Genomic DNA, 23,572 nt, shown 5'->3' with positions numbered 1-23,572 from the left:
TGAAAACACAGCAATTTGACCCGATGACCTTACAAGCTCCGCCTCTATCTGCCAAGATGACGTCAATAACAAGACGATTCTGAAGAACAACAACCCGCATGGCGGACTGCTCCTCTGTTAAGTTACCTAGGGCGGAGGCAGTTTCATTCACTACTGCTTCAAGTGTTCTAGTTAATCTGCGTATTAGTTTACTATTTTGGACGGGGCCTGTGAAGAAAAAGAATCCTTTATTAAAATCTGTATATTGCTCCCATGCCGTTTCAGTGTAGTCGACAATCGGGAGATCTCTTCGGAGTCTATTCTTTACTAGATTTGTATTTCTGTGATAATCGGGAGGAGCTAGAAAAACAGGGGGCAGAAGGAATGCAATATAACAGGTACCATCCCAATCTGGAGGCAAGCGTATGTATGCGGTATGGCCGCAAACAAAATAGGAATGACGGGTAGCTCTAAAGGAAGATTTGCCTTGGTCACTGAATTCGACCACAGTAGTACATTTGCTATGACCTAAGTGTACTGAACCTTTCTTACTAACACATAAATCACCAGTGACTGGTAATACTGACATAGCAGGGAGAACTGGCGCGGCTTCGGATTCAACAGTAAGAATCATAAGGTTAATTGTATAATTACCTAATCCATATACTTCATTTTCTAGATCAGTTCCTATTCTAGTGGGAAGTCCCTTCTTGTCAGGGTAACAGGCATTAAGCAGAACTAAGTTCAAGTTTCCCCAAACCCAGCTCCCTTTGAAAACAGCGACATCAGGATCTAAGGAATTAATTATTCTAAACCATGCACCGCAGGAGCCATTGTGAGTGAACGGGTACGGAAAGAGGGGCAGAACTCCCTTGTATTTCTGGTAGGGAGGGAGTCGGCCACATATCCAGCAGTTTGTAGCATTGTTAGTCTGATGGGAATGATGTAACATACTAATGAATGTGTTGTTGCGCAGCGCGAGTCTGTAGGAAAGTTCGTGGGGAGGTAATTCACTAAAAGAATGTTCAGCAGAAACATTGTAAGCAGATTGTTCACGCTTGAAAATAGGGTAGTATATGGGAAGCAATATACTAGCAACAATAATCAGAAGACTTAGAAAAAACATAATCAATAATGTCACTATACAGTGACTACGGAGTGATTTGCAATATGTACGTTTCTTGAGTTGTCTCTCTCTCTCTCTATCTCGATCTAGGGGATACATGTCAGAAACTATTTAACCGATTCACCTAGGGGAGGACTTAAACAATTAAACTGTCTGACTTGCTAGATCGGAGTTTCATGCGGTACTCTTCTTGGGGAGTTTTTTCTTGTTTCGGAACTTTAAAGTCACTAGGTTCGATACAGTCTTTGAAAGGGGTGGACGAGTCTTTTTCTGGCATCAGTTCATTGCACTTTTTTATATGGCTTGTATGGATCCACCCCTTTCTGCCTTCAACTTTGATGGCGGTCCTCGTTGTAAGAAGGACGGTCTTCGGCTCTTTCCAGCGGGGCTCCAGCGGACTTTTCCTGTCGAAGTTCCTAATTAGGACCAGATCTCCTGGACGGACATCATGCGGCTTTACATCAGTGTTGTCAGGGAAGGCTGCGGCAACCTGTGAACGACATGATTGGAGTGCGGACATCAAGGAGGCAAGGTAATCTGTCAGCATATTACAATCAACATCGGTAATTTTCTTAGGTAAGGGCGTCCCCCACATATTCGGTGGTCTGCCAAAGACCACTTCATACGGGGATAGTCCTGATCTCGAGTGGGCGACCATCCTCATATAGAACAATGCAACTGGCAGGGCGACTATCCAGTCGACCCCTTTCTCTTTACAAACTTTAGCAAGGCGGGTCTTTAGTGTCTGGTTATGCCTCTCTACGAGGCCAGCAGCTTCGGGATGTCGGACACAATGGAATTTCCACTGATATCCTAGCAGCAAGGAAACTTGTTTCATTAATTCGGATGAGAATGGCTGTCCGTTATCTGAGTACACGACACGAGGCAAGCCGTATCGTGGGAAAAATTCTCGAACCAGCTGCCTGGCAGTGGTCGGAGCAGTGTAATCTGGGACTGGATATGCTTCGGTCCAACGGGAAAGTGCACAAACAATTACGAGGACATATTTGAATCCTCGACAACAGTCCATCTGGATATAATCCATCTGGAGGACTTCAAAAGGGTGATCAGGAGGATGAAATCCATCTTGCTCTACAGGGACGCTTTTACCTGGATTGAACTGACAACAGATCATGCAAGTACGCACTTTCTGTTTTGCTGCTGCTCGTAAGTGTTTGTTGTGCCAGAGATTCTGTACACTGTCTAACATCGCTTTCTCTCCTAGATGTGCTGGACTATGTGCTGTATTGATTATGACTTGAACCATAGAGTCGGGGAGAAACCATGTAGATTTTCCCTTCGTCATCCAACCTTGATCTGTCTGGATCCCTCCTAGTTCAGTCCATTTCTTAATTTCATCTGCAGTAGCATGTGTCTGAATATCGATTACATCTAGTGTGGGATCCCTGACTGTCATACAATGTGTCGGTACTATTGTCTTTGTCATGTCAGTTGTCTGAGTGTGAGTCAATGCTGTATGTTTTGCTGTCTGGTCTGCCAGGTCGTTACCCTGGGAAACAGAATCTGTAACTTTAGTATGTGCTTTACACTTCATGACGGATATGCCTGAAGGCAGATGTATTGCTTCTAGTAGTGCTTGAATGAGGGGACCGTGTTGGATCTTGGCACCGTGAGAGGTCAAGAAACCTCGTTCTTGCCATAACATTCCGAAGTCGTGTACAACTCCGAAAGCATAACGGGAATCAGTGTATATGTTAACATTTCTGTTCTTGGCTAGTATACAGGCTCGGGTCAGAGCAATAAGCTCTGCCGCTTGAGCGGACAGTGTGTCAATACGATATGTTTCTTTAACTTCAGTTTCAGTGATCACTGCATACGCAGCCACTAATTCTCCTGTACTTGTTCTCATACATGAACCATCCACGTAAAGTGTCAGGTCTGGGTTTGTCAATGGAACATCGGTTAAGTCTCGTCGGGGCTTTGTTACTGTATTAATGATCTCTATACAATCATGCGGAGCTGGATCTGTCATAATTGAAGGTAACAATGTTGCGGGGTTCAGAATGCTGCAGCGTCTGATTTCTATGTGTGGCTGGAATAGCGTTAATTCATAACCTGTCAGTCGTGCTATAGTCAAGTGTTGAGTCTGGGTTCTGTTTAGAAGAACCTCTACAGAATGTGGAACTTGTACTGTTAATGGATGTCCTAAGACAATTGAGTCGCTCTGTCTGATTGCTAATGCTGTTGCTGCTACTGACTTTAAGCACGCAGGGAGTGCCTGGGCTACTGAATCCAATGTACTTGAAAAATAAGCGCAAGGCTTATGTGAACCTGCTTGATCTTGAGTGAGGACAGACAACGCTGTACCATCACGTTCTGTAACAAAAAGTGTAAAAGGTTTGCTGTAACATGGTGTCGCTAAAACTGGTGCTTGGCATAAAGCTTTCTTTAATTCCTCAAAGGCTTGTGTGTGTTCCTGAGTCCAAGGAAGGGCAGTCGAAGTCGCTGCCTCCTGTGTTGTCAACTGAATGAGTGGTTTAGCAGGAAATGCATACTGAGGGATCCATTGTCTGCAGTACGAGGTGAGGCCTATAAAGGTCCGCACTTCCTTTTGTGTCTGGGGTTGTGACATATTTACAATTAACTGAATGCGATCAGGAGTGAGCTGTCTCCCCACTTTGGACAGCAAGTGACCCAAGTACACAACTTGCTGAACACAGAATTGTAGCTTCGAAGGAGACACCTTGTGTCCCTTGTCGGCCAGAAAATGTAAAACTGTCAGTGATGCTTGTTCACATTCGGGCTCACTTCGTGCGGTGATCAGCAGATCATCGACGTATTGCAGTAAAGCGGTGTTAACTGGCATTTGAATACAATCGAGTTGTCTTTTCAGTGCTTGACTATAGATGCTGGGGCTTTCTGTGAATCCTTGAGGTGCGCGTGAAAATTTGAAACTTCGTCCATTTAAACTGAATCCGAAAAGGTATTGGCTCTCTGGGTCAATAGGTACACTAAAGAAGGCGTTTTTGAGGTCAATTACAGTAAAGAACGTTGCTTCTGAATCAATAGCAGTCAATAGGGAAGAGATGTCGGGGACCACAGGGTACTGTGGTACAATGCATTTATTTAGTTCTCGTAAATCAATCACCAGCCGATATACTGGCGGTGCATTGGGATCAGTACGTTTAAGAATCGGAATGATAGGGGAATTACAGATATTGGAGTCGGTCTCCACGACCACTCCTTGGGCAATGAGCTCTTCAATGATTTCCAGTAAAGCCACTACAGCATCGGGTGGTAACTTGTATTGTCTGATTCGCGGTAAAACAACACCTGATTTCAGTGTAACACGGTATGGTGTAATGTGCATGCAGCCTACATCGGTTGGGCCTTGTGCCCACAAGTGATCTGGTACATTTTTCAATCTGACATCAAACTCTCGTAAAACATAGTGACCCTTGAAATCTCGCAAGAACAATCTAACTCCCTCCGGAGAGCAACATATCACAGCTCCTAGAGCCTTCAATGTTTTGATACCTAACAGATTTTCTGGACATGATTTTGTAAGTAACAAGTCTGTAACACGTGATAATGGACCCACAGCCAGAGGAACTGGTTCTGATACCTCATTTACAATAGGCTGTCCTGAAAAACCAAGGGAAACATTCTGTGAGCCTGAGAGGGGTGCCCCTGGGACTTCGTCATGGCTGATTGTTGTGCGGCTTGCCCCTGTGTCAATTAAAAACTTTCTGTCTTTTCCCAATACTTGACTGTGTACATAAGGACCCTCTTGATCTACAGGAATCTCAATAAGAGGCAAGCCCAACTCCCTCTCTAGGCTGTTTCATGTGTATCGTGGATAATCAGGGTAAGCAGATTGGGCATACTGGTACATCTGTTGTGAAACTTGTTGAGTCGTGGCAATGGGCTGTGGCTGTGGTACCGCTACCGTCTGTGCTGCATGTGGCGAAGCATGCATAGGCTGTGTATTCTGCATGGGCTGTACATTCTGTGAAGTCTGTTGCTGGGCCTGGTCTTGTCTTGGCGGATGCGGTCTTTCCTTAGTTTTACCTGTTGCTATGTTATGTTTCAGAACTGGACATTCATGTACGTAGTGACCTGGCTGCTTGCAATAGTTGCATGTCCCTTTAACGGGAGCTGCGGCGTGACCTATCTGGGTCGTACCCTTTCTCTGGCTGTCGGCTGGAACTGATTGGGCCACTAACATTTTCATTTTCGTGTCTTTCATGCGTTTCTGTTCATGATCCTGTTCTTCTCTAATTCTGTTCTGATGGTATTGTAACATCTGTAACATCTGTGATGGCGTATTTGCTTGCCATGTACTCTCAACCTTGTATACACGGTTTTTAACTGCTAACAGGGAATTCTCCACTAACTTCGATACAAAAAGATGCGGGTACGACTCGCTACTTGGTTTAAGACCACTATTAATAATGAAACATTTCTCGAATCTTGAATAGAAGTCACTAGTATCTTCATCTTGCTTCTGTTTACAGGCCGAAATTGCGTCCCAATCTTCCTTTCTAGTTGTCAGTAATCTTGGCAGAACCTGTACTATCAAACCTGGTAATGCTTTAGTTTTCTCCCCAAGGCCTAGCCCTGGGGTACGTTTTTCCTCCTCGTCTTCTATTTCTGCCCATACAATCTTTTTGTCTCCCACCTCCCATTCTTTTTCCTTGAGTTTCTCGTAGATGCCCGTGGGCAACAGTACCTTTAACATTTTCATGATATCTTCATATGTGTAATCCCCCATCAGTAACATGTCTTTAAGTTTTCTGTGAAAACCTGCAGGGTCCTTATCATGACAGGGTACTAGTTTCTTCATTTCTAACAGTTCCAACTTGGTCAGAGGCGTGTGTACATACACACGTTTCAAGTTATTATCGGTACCCATAACTGGATGCACTTCTCGTAAGGGGTTCTGACTTTCAATGCCATGCAGACGCTCCATATGATACATCTTTCTTTCTGGGGGCGGAGCGGGAACATATTCGGCACTTAAGAAAGTGTTGTATCTATGCCGTTGTTCTAGAATTATTTGTATTAACTTGGTACTTAGGCCTTTCCATCTATCCATGAGTAGTGCTTCTAATGTATCGTGTAAGGGACCTGGATCAGAATGTTGGTTTCTGTATAACGTGAGGAGGTGCTGAATCATGTATACACCTGCTAATTTCTGCTCATCTGGGGAAAGGTTCAGAAATGTCTGCGCTACTGTGTCATCATTGTATATGTTCGGATTGTCAGCCCATAATACTGCTGACCGGGCTAGTTCTTGTTCATCCATAGAATTGAGTACATGGTACCCCATTCGTTCTCGAAGCCTTTTATCAGTCTCTTGGAACTGATGTTCCGGAGAATTCGGTTTTGTTATGCCAGAGAGAAAAACTCTCTTGCTTTCCGGACGAATGCCTTTCCTAAGGTAAGTTCCCTTACCTACATACGCTATCGTATCTGTAGTCTTTTCTTGTTCTTCAGGTTCTTCCTCCTCCTCGGAGGAAGCTTTTTCTTTCTCTTTTTCGTGTATTTCTATCACTGCTTTTCTTATTCTCTTGTACATACTGGCTATGCAACCCCCTTTATCATGTTTTCCTTTGGATATATTTTGACCCCACTTGTTGAGTCCATCTAATTCCTCCTGTTCTGTCTCAGGCCTGTCTCGTTCTCTTATTAGGCAATTTATGAAAAAACGTAGTATATATGCTTGAGTGTCAACTTTCTGATGCGCCATGGCCTCCTTAATACTGTCAGGGTATTCCCCAGTCTGGACAAAGTGATATATTCTATCTAGGTGCTCTCTCATTCCTGAGAAAAACAGTAGGTAATCTGTAGCATGTCGTAAGCGTAGTGATGCTATCATCATTCTATCGTCTTTGCCGGGTACTGGATCATATCTGCAAACTGAAAGCGGTTCTTTGAGTATGTCGAGGCGGGGTGATTGGAGCGTAAAAGGGTTCTGCATATCCCTAAGGTGTAATCTGTGTGTTGGTGGCGGGGTCCGGTAACCCCCGGTCGCACCTCCTGAGGCGGAAGCTTGGACATTATCTCTCTGTGGAGTCTGTATCTGTACTTGAACTTGTCTTTTAGTAGGATCAGGTAGAAGCGGTTTTGGTATATCAATTTTAGGTGTGGGAAGTGGTGGAGGTGGAGGAACGATGGGCTGTCGAACGGGGAAACCTGGTTGCGGTAATGGCGGGATATGGTCTGGAGGCGGGTTGCCACCCCCGTCACCGTCAGTAGGCGGGACGCGGACAGGCAGATTGGTGTAAGCGGGTGCTACATCCTCTAGATAGGAATTCAGGAATATGTCTTTAGTGGTCCTGTGAGTTACTTTAGTTGGGACCAATGGTGGCGGCAGATTTTTCGGTATTTCTGAAGTGGCCTCAGGCGAACCCTCGGCCACGAGATACATGCCATTTACGAGATTGTTTCGTGCGCGGTCTATTTGCTCTGATTTTACTCGGATCCCTTCAGTAACTAATTCGTTTTCTCGGGCTTTATCTGATTCTTTAAGTCTGTCTTCTCTACGGAGTGATTTTTCAGCACGCTTATGTGATTCCTTACGCCAAAATTCTATGGCGTCCTTCTGAGATTGTCTGGCTTTCTTTTTCCACAGTGCTTCTTCTACCTTCATGATGCACTCAGCATCCCATGTTCCGGTAACAGGCCATCTATGTCTTTCGTCTAGATGCTTAGTATAATCGGCCCATAAATCTAGATACAATATGGCATCTAAGCCATGCTTGTGGTACATAAAATTTCCAGGAGTGTCCCTAGGGGGGATAGGAATTTCTTCCTCTAGTATCCCTTTCCTAGTTCCTATCTGCTTTAACTTGTTGAAAAACGACATCTTGTTTACTTAGTACTGAATGCTCAATCCTTGCTACTTAATACTGAATACAGCTAGTTACACAAGAACACGATAATGCCCATTAAAAACAGTCACACTCATACCACGACATTAATCACATGAAAGACATTTGAGACATATATGACTACCCCCCTATGCTGGATGTACTGCTAAACAGCACAGATACACTGCTAAGAACAGTGCAAGAACTTGAAATAACTGATATACTGCTAAACAGTACAGATACACTGTCTAAAACAGTGCAGACCGGATTTGTGTACCCAAACCCGTCTAGATACGTCCCAGCAATGCTACTCACCGGGAAGCACGGAAACTGAAGGCCTCTGAAAACTCGACTGGACTGGACCGGACTCGACTCGACTCGACACGTGGATACTTCGGAAACTGGTGGGCCTCTTGACACCTCGGACCTTGCTTCTTTCGGCTAGGCTCTGGTCGGGATCCTCCGCACTCCTCACCGCCTCGTCTGGGTGCTGATCGCAGTCTTCGTCACCTCCGTGGGCCAGAGGGAGATACAGGAAATCCTGCCAGTACGCGTAGTTTCCGTCTAACTGATGGCAGGGGACAGAGCTTGCAACGCACCAACCGGCGCGTGGGGTGGGGGAGGGGTCCCTGTTCGGGCGCCAAAATAATGTGGTAAATATTTGATTTACCGTCCTAATTTCTATGCAGGTAAGTACTTAATCAATAATAACTCAATCGGAAAGAAAGAGGCAGAGTCCGTGGTGTTAGAGTTCTTTGGGGTTTTATTCCTTAAAAAGGAATGGTTCTAGAACTGGATATCATGTTCCTGCAACCACAGGGGTTCAGGAAGGGATAGAGCAATATTTTATTGACAATACATAGCTTATATACTTAAATCGTACAGTAGAAACCAATACAGTAGGCGTAACAGCTGAGAGAAACAAGATAACAGCATCCACGTGGTAGTAATACGTAATTAGAAGGCGTGAACTAGGCGTGAACATAGAGGTGTGTGCTAGAAACGTCACAGGTAGGTGTCACAAGTGGGTGGCAACAAAGCAGAATCTTGTAATGTCAGCAGAAATCTGAGGCCTGGATGCGCGCGCAGCTGCATGACGTGAGATTGACGTGAAACTGGAGGGTGCAGGGGACTTGACATTTACACTGACGGAAAGAGACAGAAGTCTGGCATGTCAGATCAACTCGTACTCTATCATATCTGATATCTGATGTTTGGGAACCATATTATCTAAACGGAAAAGGTCTCTGGGGCAGAAGCTATTCTATACTGACTGTGAGTGCGTGTATAAGCGCCAAAGTGTCTACATGAGAATGCGAGGGGCATGGGCCTACCATGGTAACAGAGGCTATGAATTACTTGCACGGAGACAGTGAGGCCGGGCCCTTTGCTCTGCAGCTGGGGGGATGTTTACTTAAACTAGTAGGTAGGAATGCATTTTCGAGGAGCGGAACAGATAATTCGAAGGTTGAATACAGTCTTGGCAGGCAGCAGGCTGAGCTAAGCGCCGTGAGCCGCACAGGGAGTAAGGCAGAGGTCACGGGTACAGAGACAGCCTGGGCTGAGGCTTTCGGAGTCAGAAAACAGAAAAAGGCTCGATGGCAGATTCAGGGCCTACTTAGCCAGAGCTGAAAAACGTGTAAAGTACACCACAAAAAGACGTTGGCATAGCATACTTAGGAACGGAGCATTCAACCCATTCAGGGTGGGTCTGAAAGAGGACATGTTAACGTTGGACGCAAATGTATTTGCGTCTTCATAGCTGGCACAGGAGGGAAGTTACATGCACTTTAAGCTGGTACATGGAGACGGTGGGGTACCCGTTAGGGAACATTAATTGACCATAAAATGTATATTTCCTCAAGTTCAAGGACAAATGTGAAGAGGGTGGCTCGAATGAGCATGCTGGTGAAAAATGCGATTCCATGCGTTACCGGTAGAGAGTTGAAACGGTCTCGTGAATCATACTGTGTGTCAGGTCAATCTGCTATCAATCCACGGATGTCAGGGCTAGTGGTAATTTGTGAGCGGCTCGGCTGTAGGAGCGGGTGGATTTCAGGATAATTGTGAAAGTAAAGTGGCTCAGGCGAGCATGCTGGTGAAATAGCTATGACCGTGCGTTGTCGGTAAGGGTGCTGAGGCGATTTTGTGAATTGTGCGGAAGTACATGCTGCTGTTAAACCACGAGTATCTGGACTAGTGGTGCCGCATGCACGCTATCAGACTCGGCGTAGTCATCAAAACACAGTTGATGGGTTGGTGTCAGTGCGCAACGGCCGGGAAGCGAATAAGCGCGCTGTGAGAATTACCATTAATGTGCGCTTAACGAAAGAGCACGGGGCAGTAATTAGGTTGTGAGCGACGCGGAGGCAGGCAACAAAAGCCGAATTGGGCAGGCTTACCAGTAATCCTTAATAGGAAACGGCGGTGGGGAGATTACGATCGCCCTAAATAAAGGAAGGATAATTAGGAGATCGGGCTTATGCGTGGGGAATTAGAGAGGAACCGAGACCGGGAACTCCTGTTCTTACCGCAATCAGGCGAGAGGTGCCGCGGTACACGATGGTATCCGTCGGGGGCCAGGGGAACCTAAAAGGGAATCCCAGGTATTAAAACTGGCCAAAAGTCTTAAGCAGAAGGTGCGCCTGTAACTCAGTATTCAAGCTTACCGGGTGAGTCGGTTGACAATCGTGCTTCCTGGCGTGCTCGTAGGAGAGTAGTGAACTACTGAATATAAGTTGTGCCGATTGGCCGAAGACCATGTGATACACTGGGGCATAACAATAGAAGACGGACTACGCTTAACGGCCATCTTAGAGGAGTGAAGTGCCCAGGAAGAGTGCAAGTGACATATATCAAGGGATTTGCATGAGTGCAAGTAAAACATATAAACATTACAATAAATAAGAAAGCTGACTTAGAGCCAAAGGCTAGATCAAAGCAGTCCATTCATCCTGTAGGTTAAGTCCTGAGTTGAGACTGTCAGTCTTCAAAATCCATTTGAGCTCCTCTCTGTTCAGTAAGCGGGTGAGGTCACGCATCCGGCACTGTGCAATTAGCGGGAACGGCATTTTTCCACCGTATTCCACTGCGTGCAACAGATTTTTTTTTCACTTTGCGTAGCTCCATGTAGTGCAACTCCGCGAACTCCCCCCAGGGTTAGGTATTTGTTGCAAATAGATATTAGAATCAGTTTATTCCAAGTTAGATTCTAAGAAAACGCTGTAGCTGATAATGTGTGGGAACATGCAAAGAAATTCTATATTTCCTCTATTTACATAAAGAATAAAAAAATCAACATGTGCCAACAAATACCTACTTTCTGATCATCAATATCTATTTTAGAAAAACCGACCATTAAAAATGAAAAGCCGGTTTTCATTTTCATGCCTTACTTAAACTGAAGCTGCAGTTATGCTCCGTTTCCGACCTTGCACCAGGTCTACTGGCTCTGGCAGGAGGCATTATGACATCAGAACTGAACTGCATCATTAGTACAACTGAACAGCTATGGCATTTCATTATTACACGTGGCAAGAAAAGTCAGAAGACCCCCGTAATAAGGAAATTGTATACATGGATTGCAGGCTACCATGTATTGTGTATAGAAATATAGATAGTTAACAGTGAATTACTGGGAGGTTTTTAACCAAGGGCCCCTAAGTGACATTAAATAGACAACGAGAGTGAAGCTCATGCCATCTATGATGTCAATCAGAACACCCCAAAAAACATCACCTTAATTCACTTTTAACCCATCTATAATGTTATGTAATGTAGCCCCCCCCCCCCCCCAGTTATCTGCCTCTGCTTTTACCTATTGTGCAGAGGCAGAGGAGTAACTGGGAGCCATAGATAACAGCCAAGAGCGCCCGTGCAGGTACGAGCCGTGGACCATTAGAACGTTATCCATGTCCATACAGTCTCCTTAACCTTGACTACTAAAATAATCATTTGGTCCAGTATTTATGTGAACAATTGCATAGATAGGACAGGATTCTTGAACCTTGGAAATTTGTGTCACTTACATATGTCCTGTATATATTTCCCCATTGACTTCACTTGACACCTCTTTTCACTTTTCTCCACATAAGTCACCCTTGCTCCGCCGCAATTCATTTATGCTCTTTGATGCCTTTTCCTTTTTGTTTGTGAATAGCAAATGAGTAAAACTGTTTTTTACAAATCTTTCTTTCTTGGTGAGTTTTTACCATTTGGGTTTTCTAAAGATATTCTCTGAATTAATTGATAATAATTTGACTAAATCAGTGTGTTTTTATATTAAATATACATTAACACAGCTATAGAACCACCCAACAGAACCAATTGTTTGCTACGTCATGTAGGAGCGTTGGGAAGAGTGGGGGATGACTCGAAAGATGACGAAGAGGAAAAATGAAGTATTTATTTAATTTTCCCTCGTTGTCGTCTGTTGAGTCCCCTCTTTCCACCCAGCCCCACAGCTCTTACCTGCACCAGCCGCTCCTGGTAACAGCTTTTGTTAACAGCTCTTGCTAAGTTATAACAGTGAATTTCTAGATTTGAATCCAGTTATTTATATTAGTGGCTCTCAGGGGCGCAACAAGGTCTTAATTTCGGGGGGGGCTAACATGGCAAATGAAGGGGCGTGGCTAATGTTAATCAATGGGGCGGGGCTAAAATGGAAGATAATCAGAATCGATTACTGCTCAGGTCAAGTGGAGAAAACATGCAACCCTAAAATTACACCCTTACCCCCCAAAACCCATACCCACCCTGAACCCTAAAATTACACCCTTGCCCACTCAAATCCATTACCACCCTGAACCCCAAAATTACCTCCCTAGCACCCCATAACCCATACCCACCCTGAACCCTAAAATTACCCCCTGGCACCCCAAAACCCATTACCACTCTGAACCCTAAAATCAAACCCTGGAGCCCCAAAACTCATACCTGCGCTGATAGCTTAAAATGACTCCCTTGTCCCCCAAAACCCATACCCACCCTGAACCTTAAAATTACCCCTGGCACCCCAAAACCTATACCCATGCTGAACAATAAATTTTCCCCTGGCACCCCAAAACCCATACCCACCCTGAACCCTAAAATTGCCCCCCTGACACCCGAAAACCCACACCCACCCTGAAACCTAAAATGTCCCCCCTCACACCATAAAACCCATACCCGCACTGAATCCTAAAATGAACCCCATGGCACCCCAAAACCCATTACCACCCTAAACCCTAAAATTACCCCCTGGCACCCCAAAACCCCTGCCCACCCTGAACCCTAAAATTGCCCCTCTGACATCCGAAAACCCACACCCTCCCTGAACCCTAAAATTCCCCCCTCAGAGCCTAAAACCCATACCCACCCTGAACCCTACAATTAACTCCATAGCACCCCAAAACCCTTAACCACCCTGCACCCTAAAATTACCCCTGGCACACCAACACCCATACCCACGCTGAAACCTAAAATTACCCCCTGGCACCCCAAAACCCATACCCACCCTGAAGCGTAAAATTACCTCTGGCACCCCAAAACCCACACCCACCCTGAACCCCTAAATTACCCTCCTGGCCCCCAAAACCCATACCCGTCGTGAACCCTAAAATTACCCCCTGGCACACCAAAACCCATTACTACCCTGAACCCTAAATTTACCACTGGCACCCTAAAACCCAATACCCACTCAGAACCCTGAAATTACCCCCTGGCACCCCAATCCGTAACCCACCCTGAACCCTAAAATAACTCCCTGGCACCCGAAAACCCACACCCACCCTGAAACCTAAAATGTCCCCCCCTCACACCCTAAAACCCATACCCGCACTGAACCCTAAAATGAACCCCATGGCACCCCAAAACCCATTACCACCCTAAACCCTAAAATTACCCCCTGGCACCCCAAAACCCCTACCCACCCTAAACCCTAAAATTGCCCCCCTGACATCCGAAAACCCACACCCACCCTGAACCCTAAAATTCCCCCCATAGATCCTAAAACCAATACCCACCCTGAACCCTACAATTAACTCCATAGCACCCCAAAACCCTTAACCACCCTGCACCCTAAAATTACCCCTGGCTCACCAACACCCATACCCACGCTGAAACCTAAAATTACCCCCTGGCACCCCAAAACCCATACCCACCTTGAAGCGTAAGATTACCCCTGGCACCCCAAAACCCACACCCACCCTGAACCCCTAAATTACCCTCCTGGCCCCCAAAACCCATACCCGTCGGGAACCCTAAAATTACCCCCTGGGACACCAAAACCCATTACTACCCTGAACCCTAAAATTACCCCTGGCACCCTAAAACCCATACCCACTCAGAACCCTAAAATTACCCCCTGGCACCCCAATCCGTAACCCACCCTGAACCCTAAAATTACTCCCTGGTACCCTAAAACCCATACCCACCCTGAACCCTAAAGTTACCCACTAGCACCCCAAAAAATGAACACTACAAACTTACACTACATTTGCATATTCGGAGGGACCTCTCCTCTTTGACGTTACCATGTAAGTCAAAAACAACATTCACTTAGAGTAACCTAGATATGCAGGCAGTAGTTAATGCTGTGCTGAAGAATGCCTTAAAGTTACTGAAACTTACATAAAAAAGGCTGCCTGCTCTTCTGAAACTATTCAGTTGAGTTGGGCTGATCAGCAGAACTGCGTACTGGCATCTAGCCCCTCCCGAAAATCTCACAGTGTGGACAGGTGTGGGTCAAATGTTTCCTGGTTTCTCCTTGCCTGGGCCTCCTCTGCTTCTGCGTCGTTGGTGCCCTTGGATGCAAAGAGAGAAATGGCCCTGTTCATCATTTATCTGGTGAGCAGCGCCCTGGATGTGAATTCCCTACAAGTGCACAGACAGCAGGGGGAAAGGGATGTCCAGTGCAGGTGAAGCTTTTCCTTTGTAAATTAATTCCTGTTGGCGTCATAGCCCAGGGTTTGCTGTCTGTGCACTTGTATGGAATACACATCCATTCAAGTTCACAGAAAGCACACCCTGGGCTATGACGCCAGCAGAAATTCCTTTACAAAGGAAAAGCGTCACCTGCACTGGCCGTCCCTTTCCCCCTGCTGTGTGCATCTTCCCACTCCCACCCCATGCTGAACACATTAAGTGCTTAGGTGAAATCCCTGCCTTCAGGCAAGGATATCACCTCGGCGTCAGTAAAGAGAAACAAGAGGTGGGGGCAGGGGGTTCACTGAAACTGTTCAGAGGCTGGCTGGCTCGGGCTGCTGGGCCTCTCAGAAAGCATCATAAAAAAATGACATTCTCAGCTCCGATGCAAAGTCATTTCAGTGCGTGTCAAATAAGCCCGGGCTGAAGAAGACGACGAGGGGCTGAAGCCCGGTGAGCCCAATGGGTGTTGCGCGCCTGGCTGGCTCTCGACTAGACCTAACCTAATAATGCAATAAAATATAACATTATACTAAAGGTGTCTTAAACCACTGTCTTATCCATGGCAAACGGCTGGTGGTTGTGGCTACGGGTGTTACTATACCTCTCGAGGACTGATGTCCTTCATGCATGGAACATATTTGAAATTGAGTGACTCTCAGTTCCTACTAGTCCCTGGTGACAGTGGAATTGGATGGGCGTCCGTCATCGTTGTTCTTCTTTCTTTCAGTATGACTGGCATCTGAAGACTACCTCCACTGTGCTAGATGTGGTCAAGCGGCCGACAGCTGGTAAGCGTATGCTGCATTATATCCCTGATGTATCAAAGGGTTGTGCCCATTGTGTGTGTATGGGAGACATGCGTTGACACATAAGTGCCTATGATTCTTAAAACAGTTTTTGGCAATGACAAACTTTTCTGATTCTCAAACTCCTTCTGTGTAACGTATCCTCCACTATTGTCAATACATTCTGTCTGTGGCTTCTTTCTTCCCCCCTCCCCTGTCTTCTGCATGATGTGACATCTTAAGTTTTTTCTCTCCCTTTCTCATCCTCTACTTCCTGCATCATCTCTATTTCTCTTCCTCCTCTATTGAATACACAATACTTCTTTTCAATAGTCTCATTATGGTACCACTATTTTTTCCTTTCTTTTTTCTCCCATTTCATTTCCTTCGTCCTGCGATCCCATAAGTCATCCGTGCTTATATCTCTATCCACATCCATCTGTCTCTTTGCCATTAATTCTTTCCATTTCCCATGTCTGTCGTTCTTTATTCTTTTCCTTCCAATACATTTTCCTTCAGACCGTCTTCCCAATGTACCTGTCTCAGGCTTTCTACTTCGTCCCTCATAGTCTTCAATGTCTTTTTCTCTTTTTGTCCAATTCTTAATTAACCTCTGACGGTGTTCTTATGCCACCCTCTGTTTTTGCACCCAGCTTCTTTGACATATTTCTTTGTAGTTTGCAAAGTTATCTGTTATACAGAGAGAATTACAGACATTGGGTAGCAATATATTTTGCATTTATGAAACATTTTGAATTCAGCCTTTATATCAGACCACTTTCCCATTTTTAGGGGATACAAGTTCTTTATCCCCCCTCCCCCATGTACAACATTTAAAACAAGAGGGTCAACAGAGGTATGTATCATGTTAATATTCACCCTCCTCATTTTTTGTAAACATATTTTATTGTCTTTTATATTCAGTCGTAAGCATGTGCATTCATCATTACAACAGACTTCTTAACAGAAATGCATTTAACATATTTTACTCCTGTTCTCTCTGCATTTCATTATCATGAAGTCAGCGTTTTTTAGTGCACAATACAACGAGCATCTCCCAATCCTCATGGATGTCTCCCTACCCTCCCCCCTACTTCCCCCAACTACCCCCCTACCCCCGCGCTGCTGTCCACCAGAGCATTGCCCCCTTCCTCTGATGTTGGTGTCTACCCATCCCTTCGTGTACATCTTAGTCTTTAGACTCTGCCCTCTCCTGACACTTGTTCCAGTCTCTCGTCCTGTTCCCGATTCCCTGGGCTACCGTGTCGAGATGGTCCTGTGGGGGTATTGGGTTCAGATCTGCGATCGATATTTTTCAGGTACTCTACCAGCGCCTCCCAAGCTTGTGCCCTTTCAATTCTCTCTATGCCCCGTTTCGCGTTCCGGAGCATTACTCTTCCCTCACAACCTGCCCATTTCCTCCAGCTTGCGCTTCCACCTATGGATGCAGAGGCCAGGTGCTGCTTTCCACTCGCTGGTTATTTCACGGTTTGCCAATATAAAGGGCAAATCTTGAAATCTTGCTGTTACCTTAGTCTTAGCTGAGTGGGGAAACACATTAAGTAATACATGGTCTGGCGTCCATGGCACCATCTGCCCCATGACTCTGGCCGTTTTACTTGTCACTTCCTGCCAGTAAACCGCTAACGGGACAGCTCCACGTCATGTGTATGTAGTTAGCTCCCTTTTCTCTGCATCGCGGGCATTCCGTATCCTCCCTGTGGAAGAACCGATTGATTCTGTCCGGTGTGATGCATGCCCGGTGTAGTGCATAGAATCTAATCAGACGAAATCTCGCATTGCAAGAGACTTTAGTAGCCCTTTGTACTGTGCTGTCCCAATCTTTGTCATCTAAGGGTATGCATATGCCAGCCTCCCATTTGGTCGTTAATCCATCCAGCGGTCATGTGGAGTCTCTTCTGATTGCCTTATGTAGACATGTGACAGATTTTATTACGCCCCCACCAAGCTTATGTATTCACAAGTAGAGTGAATTGGTGGTTCCGTCGTCCCTACTCCCCAGTGTCTATGCATTACCCCTGTGACTGCCCCGTAAAGCTGGAAGTGCCCCTGCAGTATATTCCAGTCTGTGCGGAATGCATCAAAGGTGAGTAATTCCCCGCCTCTGTAGAGGTCTCCAATTTTGGTAATCCCCGCTTGTGCCCATTCCTCTATCCTCCTCCATTGTCCCCCACGTGGGAGTGCCTCAAATAGTGAGACCGACATCCCCAGCGAGTATGGGAGTCTTGTCCCCGTTTTTAGGTCTCGCCTAGTAATCCCGCAAGGGATAATAGACGAGAGTATAATGGGCAAACCAGGCTCTGAAACCATCGCGGATTTCGGACAGTTCGTGTGGTGCACTCGTGCGGAAAGCGCGTCCACATCAAAGCCATCAGCCTCCCTCCCACAGGCATCTGAAGCTTCCCCCAGCGTGCGCTCGGCCTCAGGCTGTTTCACTTTCACGGCCACGAGGCAGGCTGTTTCACTTTCACGGCCTCAAGGCCGTGCTTCAAGGGGATCTGCTCCCCCGCCCCCTGCTTCACACTTCAAAGGAATGCTCGCCCAATGCTCGCCCCCTACAGCAATACCAAGAGCTTGTTTATCCTTTATTTTCCATGCATATACAGATTTTTTACATGATGGATTTCATTTCAATCCATTTAGTACACAGTTTTTATCCATTTTTATTAGTGTTCACAAACTATTTAGCAAGTACTTGGTCTTTGTTTGATGCAACTCGAGCTATTCACTCTACGCACCACACTTCTGGTGCTATGCGCCTTCAATCGTCGGTCTAGTCTTTTTTAACTTCACGCTACTTTACCCATGAGACGTGCTCGCCTCTTACTTCCGCATTACTTGACTTCGCCTAGACACGGGGTCCGTACCGTCAATAGGTGAGTCTGCTCGGCCTTTTGATTCTCGGTTTCAGTCTCACTCTGGATAGACTGTAGCTGCCCGGTTATAGAGCAACTAATATTCATTTAGCTATTTTTCTACAGGCTACAATAGACACACACACGTGTCAAACAAGACCGGACTCTATTCTCCTTCGGTCTAAGACGTAAGTGCTTTTCACTTATACTTTTAGCAAGCACTGCCATGGGGGTTGGTGTCCTTCTTTGATATGCTTTCCGCTTGGTCTTGCACGCAGGTTACTTTTGAAGGAATCATCCTTTCCAGACTACCCGTATTAGCTTTGTGACCGCACTTTGATACATGGATGGTGAGGCTTTTAGTGGTGTCATTGTCAGCTCTTTACATTAGATGCTATCATCGTACATGAGACCGTACTTTTCTTTTGTTTTTTCATGTACAGATCTTCTCATATTATTCTGCCATTGTAGATTGCTTTTGAACTATTGGACTATACTGGGAAGCTCCCTGCCGGTATTCTTCTTTAAAGAAATACTTTTAAAAAACATGGTGGTCTTCTTTATCCGGCTTTTCTTTCTAATTGATTTGAGACTTCGTACTGCATTCTGCTCGGCCTTTTGATTCCCGGTTTCAGTCTCACTCTGGATAGACTGTAGCAGCCCGGTTATAGAGCAACTAATATTCATTTAGCTATTTTTCTACAGGCTATGATAGACACACACACGTGTCAAACAAGACCGGACTCTATTCTCCTTCGGTCTAAGACGTAAGTGCTTTTCACTTATACTTTTAGCAAGCACTGCCATGGGGGTTGGTGTCCTTCTTTGATATGCTTTCCGCTTGGTCTTGCACGCAGGTTACTTTTGAAGGAACCATCCTTTCAAGACGACCCGTATTGGCTTTTTGACCGCACTTTGATAGATGGATGGTGAGGCTTTTAGTGGTGTCATTGTCAGCTCTTTACATTAGATGCTATCATCGTACATGAGACCGCACTTTTCTTTTGTTTTTTCTTGTACAGATCTTCTCGTATTATTCTGCTGTTGTAGATTGCTTTTGAACTGTTGGACTATACTGGGAAGCTCCCTGCCGGGATTCTTCTTTAAAGAAATACTTTTAAAAAACATGGTGGCCTTCTTTATCCAGCATCCAGGGTTTCTTTCTAATTGTTTTGAGACTTCGTACTGCATTCTGAATTAGAGAATGCTATGTTAATTTTACCCCTATTTGTAGTTTAGACTTGGTTTTATTAACACGTGTGCAATGTATATCTATTGACACCGCCCTCACTCACACTCACCCACCCTCACACCCCCCTCACCCTCACACCCCCCGCACCCCCTCACACCCCTCACCCCCTCACACCCCTCACCCCCTCACACACCCTCACACCCCCTCACCCTCACTCACCCTCACTCACCCTCTCACCCTCACTCACCCTCACACCCCCTCACCCTCACACACCTCACACCCTCACTCACCCTCTCACCCACCCTCACCCCCTCACTCACACCCCCCTCATCCTCACACCCCCTCACACCCCCTCACCCTCACACCCCCTCACCCCCCTCACCCTCACCCCCCTCACCCTCACACCCCTCACCCTCACTCCCCCTCACCCACCCTCACACCCCCTCACCCTCACACCCCCTCACCCTCACACCCACACTGTCACTCCCCCTCACCCACCCTCACACACCCTCACCCTCACACCCCCACCCCCTCACCCTCACACTCACACCCCCTCACCCTCACACACCCTCACCCTCACACCCCCTCACTCCCCCTCACACACCCTCACTCACCCTCACACCCCCTCACCCTCACACACCCTCACACCCCCTCACTCACCCTCACACCCCCTCACACCCCCTCACCCTCACACCCCCTCATTCACCCTCACAACCCCTCACACCCCCTCACCCCCTTACTCTTATACACCCACCTCACCCTCACACCCCTTCACACCCCCTCACCCCCTCTCACCCTCACACCCCATCTCACCCTCACACACCCTCACTCACCCTGACTCACCCTCGCACCCTCAACCTCACACACCATCACCCTCTCACCCACCACCACCCTCACACCCCCTCACCCTCACACCCCTCACCCTCACACCCCCTCACACCCCCACACACCCCCTCACACCCCCACACACCCCCTCACCCTCACTCACCCTCACACACACACCCTCACCAGCATAGCATAACAAAACATAGCATAGCATAACAAAACATAGCATAGCATAACAAAACAAAGCATAGGATAGCAAAACAAAACATAGCATAACAAAACAAAACAAAACATAGCATAGCAAAACACAGCAAAGCATAGCATAACAAAACACAACAAAACATAGCATAGCAAAACAAAACATAGCATAGTACAACACAACATTGCATAGCATAACATAACACAGCAAAACATAGCAGAACAAAACATAGCATAACATAACAAAACATAACATAAAACAAAGCATAGCATAACAAAACATAGCATAACAAAACATAGCAAAACACAACAAAACATAGCATAGCATAACAAAACACAACAAAACATAGCATACATCCATGAAGGCGCTGGCAGGTGGGTCAGTATGGATGCTCAAATACGAGGGCTTGAGTGGGAGTCAGGGCCGTCGGATAGAATTGCCCAATATGCGGACAACGTCCTACTATTCCTCACAGATGTGAATAGGTCGGGACCTAGAGTCCTGGAGGTTATGAAGATATTTGGGGAAGTCTCAGGACTGTTCTTAAACCCGCGGAAGTCTACTATCTGGACGCTGGGTGGTCAACTAGAATTGGGGCAGAGGGCGTTGCCCTTGCAAATAGCAGTTGGAGGCCTTAAATACCTAGGGGTGTTTCTGACGGCTTCACCGGATGTCTCCTGGGAACGCATCATGGTGCCGGTGTGGGACCGGGTTCAATCTGAGATGAGATCCTGGGCCCGGATGCCGCTCAATATTTATGGTAGGTCGGCGATCTTTAAAATGGTCGCCCTCCCGAGACTTCTATACCAATTACAGAATCACCCGTTCTAAGTCTCGCCGCGTTGGTTTCAACAAGTGAACTCAACTCTGGGTCAGTTTCTATGGGCAGGAGGTGCAGTGCGCGTGGCCCTTCATACCTGCTTTTTATCCACGTATTGTGGAGGGTTGGCCACATCAGATATCTTATCATACTACCGGGCGTCTCACCTCCTTATTCTGAATGAGTGGTGGTACGGGGACAGGGGAGACCCGGCCTACGCCCTTGAGCGTTATTTGATGGAGCCGCACTCGCTCCACACTATTCTATACTCGGCACCACTGAGGAAGAGATTGCAGTGTGCTACACAGGTGGTCTTTCAGATTTGGCGGCATGCACTGCGCCGCATGGGATGGTGGGTTAAACTTACAGAAGAGACCCCGCTCTGGCGAAATGGCCTACTCCCGACGCTGGCGTCCCTACAGGGTTTCCGGGGATGGGATTCCATTGGAATCTCGACCTTAGGACACGTGATGCGGGGCACGACCCTTAAATCGTTTCAGGAACTCAGTCAGGAATATTGCATGCCCAAGACACAGTTTTTTAGGTTTCTGCAGTTTTGACATGCTATTACACCTGCCTTGCAGGGTCTGGATTCTCTACCCGAATTTAGCCAGTTAGAAGCAAAGGTGTTCATGGGAGAACTAGAAGATAAAAAGATTTCCCGTATTTACCAGACCCTGGTTGTCCATTGTTCATCATCCCTACAACATCTGCGGGAGGTTTGGGCGGGGGAGGTGGTAGATCTGGAGGAAGAAGACTGGCGGGAAGCGTTTGACGCCCCGCGGGGAGCAGCTATTGCTGTACGCCTCCGCTTTATCTAATTTAAATACCTGCATAGGGCCTATTACACCAGAGAGAGACTGTGGAAAGCTGGGCTGATTGGGTCCCCCGAATGCCTGAGGTGTGGTCAAGCGGTTGGCACTTTCCTACCCACGGTGTGGAGCTGTGACAGTTTAATGCAATGGTGGACAGGTGTATGGGACTGCCTGTCGGAGGTGCTGGGTTGGGAACTCCCGCGCACTCCCAAATTGGGGCTCCTTCATGTCCTGGAAGGGGTGGGGGGCAATATATACGAGACATTTGTTGTTACTGGGCCTTACGGTCGCGAAGAGAGACATAGCCAAAGCCTGGAAAGATCCTCGGGCTCCCAGAGTAACGGTGTGGAAGCAGGGTCTTGACTACTGTATGGGATTGGAGCGGCCCATATATGAAGCCAGAGGATGCCCCAAGAAACATTACAAAATATGGAAACGGTGGACAGACTACCGGGGGATTTGGCTAGAACCGCCGGCAATCCTCAGAGATAATGAGAGGCCAGTGTGATGGTGCCGAGGAGTGACATGGTACACAAAGTTTTAGTATGTGTTTTCTGATTTTGCATTAAACGAAGACAAGATGACGCTGTGTGGGGGGGGGCCCTGGGGGTAGGGGAGGGTTACGGTAGGTGGGAGATGGGTAGGTGGAGGGATGGGAGGGGAATTTTGGGATATTGATATATGTTTTACTGATCGTAATTGATGATGTATTGACTTGATTGCAGTACCCCCAGGGATTGGAGGACTGCGGCTGTATTGTGATCTTTAATAAAAAAGAGTTGTTAAAAAAAACATAGCATACATAACAAAACATAGCAATGCAAAGCATAGCAAAACATAGCACAGCATAACAAAACACAACAAAACATAGCATTGCAAAACAAAAAACAGCATAGCATAGCAAAACATAGCATAGCATAACAAAGCAAGGAATAACAAAACATAGCATAGCATAACAAACATAGCATAGCATAACAAATCAAAGGATAGGATAGCAAAACATAGGATAGCAAAACAAAACAAAGCATAGCATACAACACCACTCCGCACCACTACAGCATCACTCAGGGGCACCACAACATCACTATGCGCTACCACAGCATCACTGAACCCCACACCATCACTCGTTCGCCAACACAACATCACTCAGCGCCACCACAGCATCAATTTGTGCAACTATTCAACAACAACTGGTTCAAATATGTTCTCTCAA

The 23,572-nt window shown here is 46.4% G+C and overlaps 1 protein-coding gene across 2 annotated transcripts in view; it reads left to right on the top strand.

Moving 5' to 3' along the window:
• LOC147692561 (acylamino-acid-releasing enzyme-like) overlaps window positions 1-23,572 on the top strand; it is a 520,252-nt gene that overhangs the window by 302,088 nt on the left and 194,592 nt on the right. For both annotated transcript variants that reach the window (XM_086938779.1, XM_086938780.1), the window contains exon 11: window positions 15,575-15,635. In XM_086938779.1, the coding sequence (XP_086794905.1) occupies window positions 15,575-15,635 (61 nt within the window). The remainder of the gene's footprint in view (window positions 1-15,574; window positions 15,636-23,572) is intronic.

This window comes from Lissotriton vulgaris, chromosome 9 (assembly GCF_964263255.1).
Source record: "Lissotriton vulgaris chromosome 9, aLisVul1.2, whole genome shotgun sequence".
Taxonomy (NCBI): domain Eukaryota; kingdom Metazoa; phylum Chordata; class Amphibia; order Caudata; family Salamandridae; genus Lissotriton; species Lissotriton vulgaris.
The sequence above is the reverse complement of the archived record's forward strand: the minus strand, read 5'-3'. Positions and strand labels throughout refer to the sequence as shown.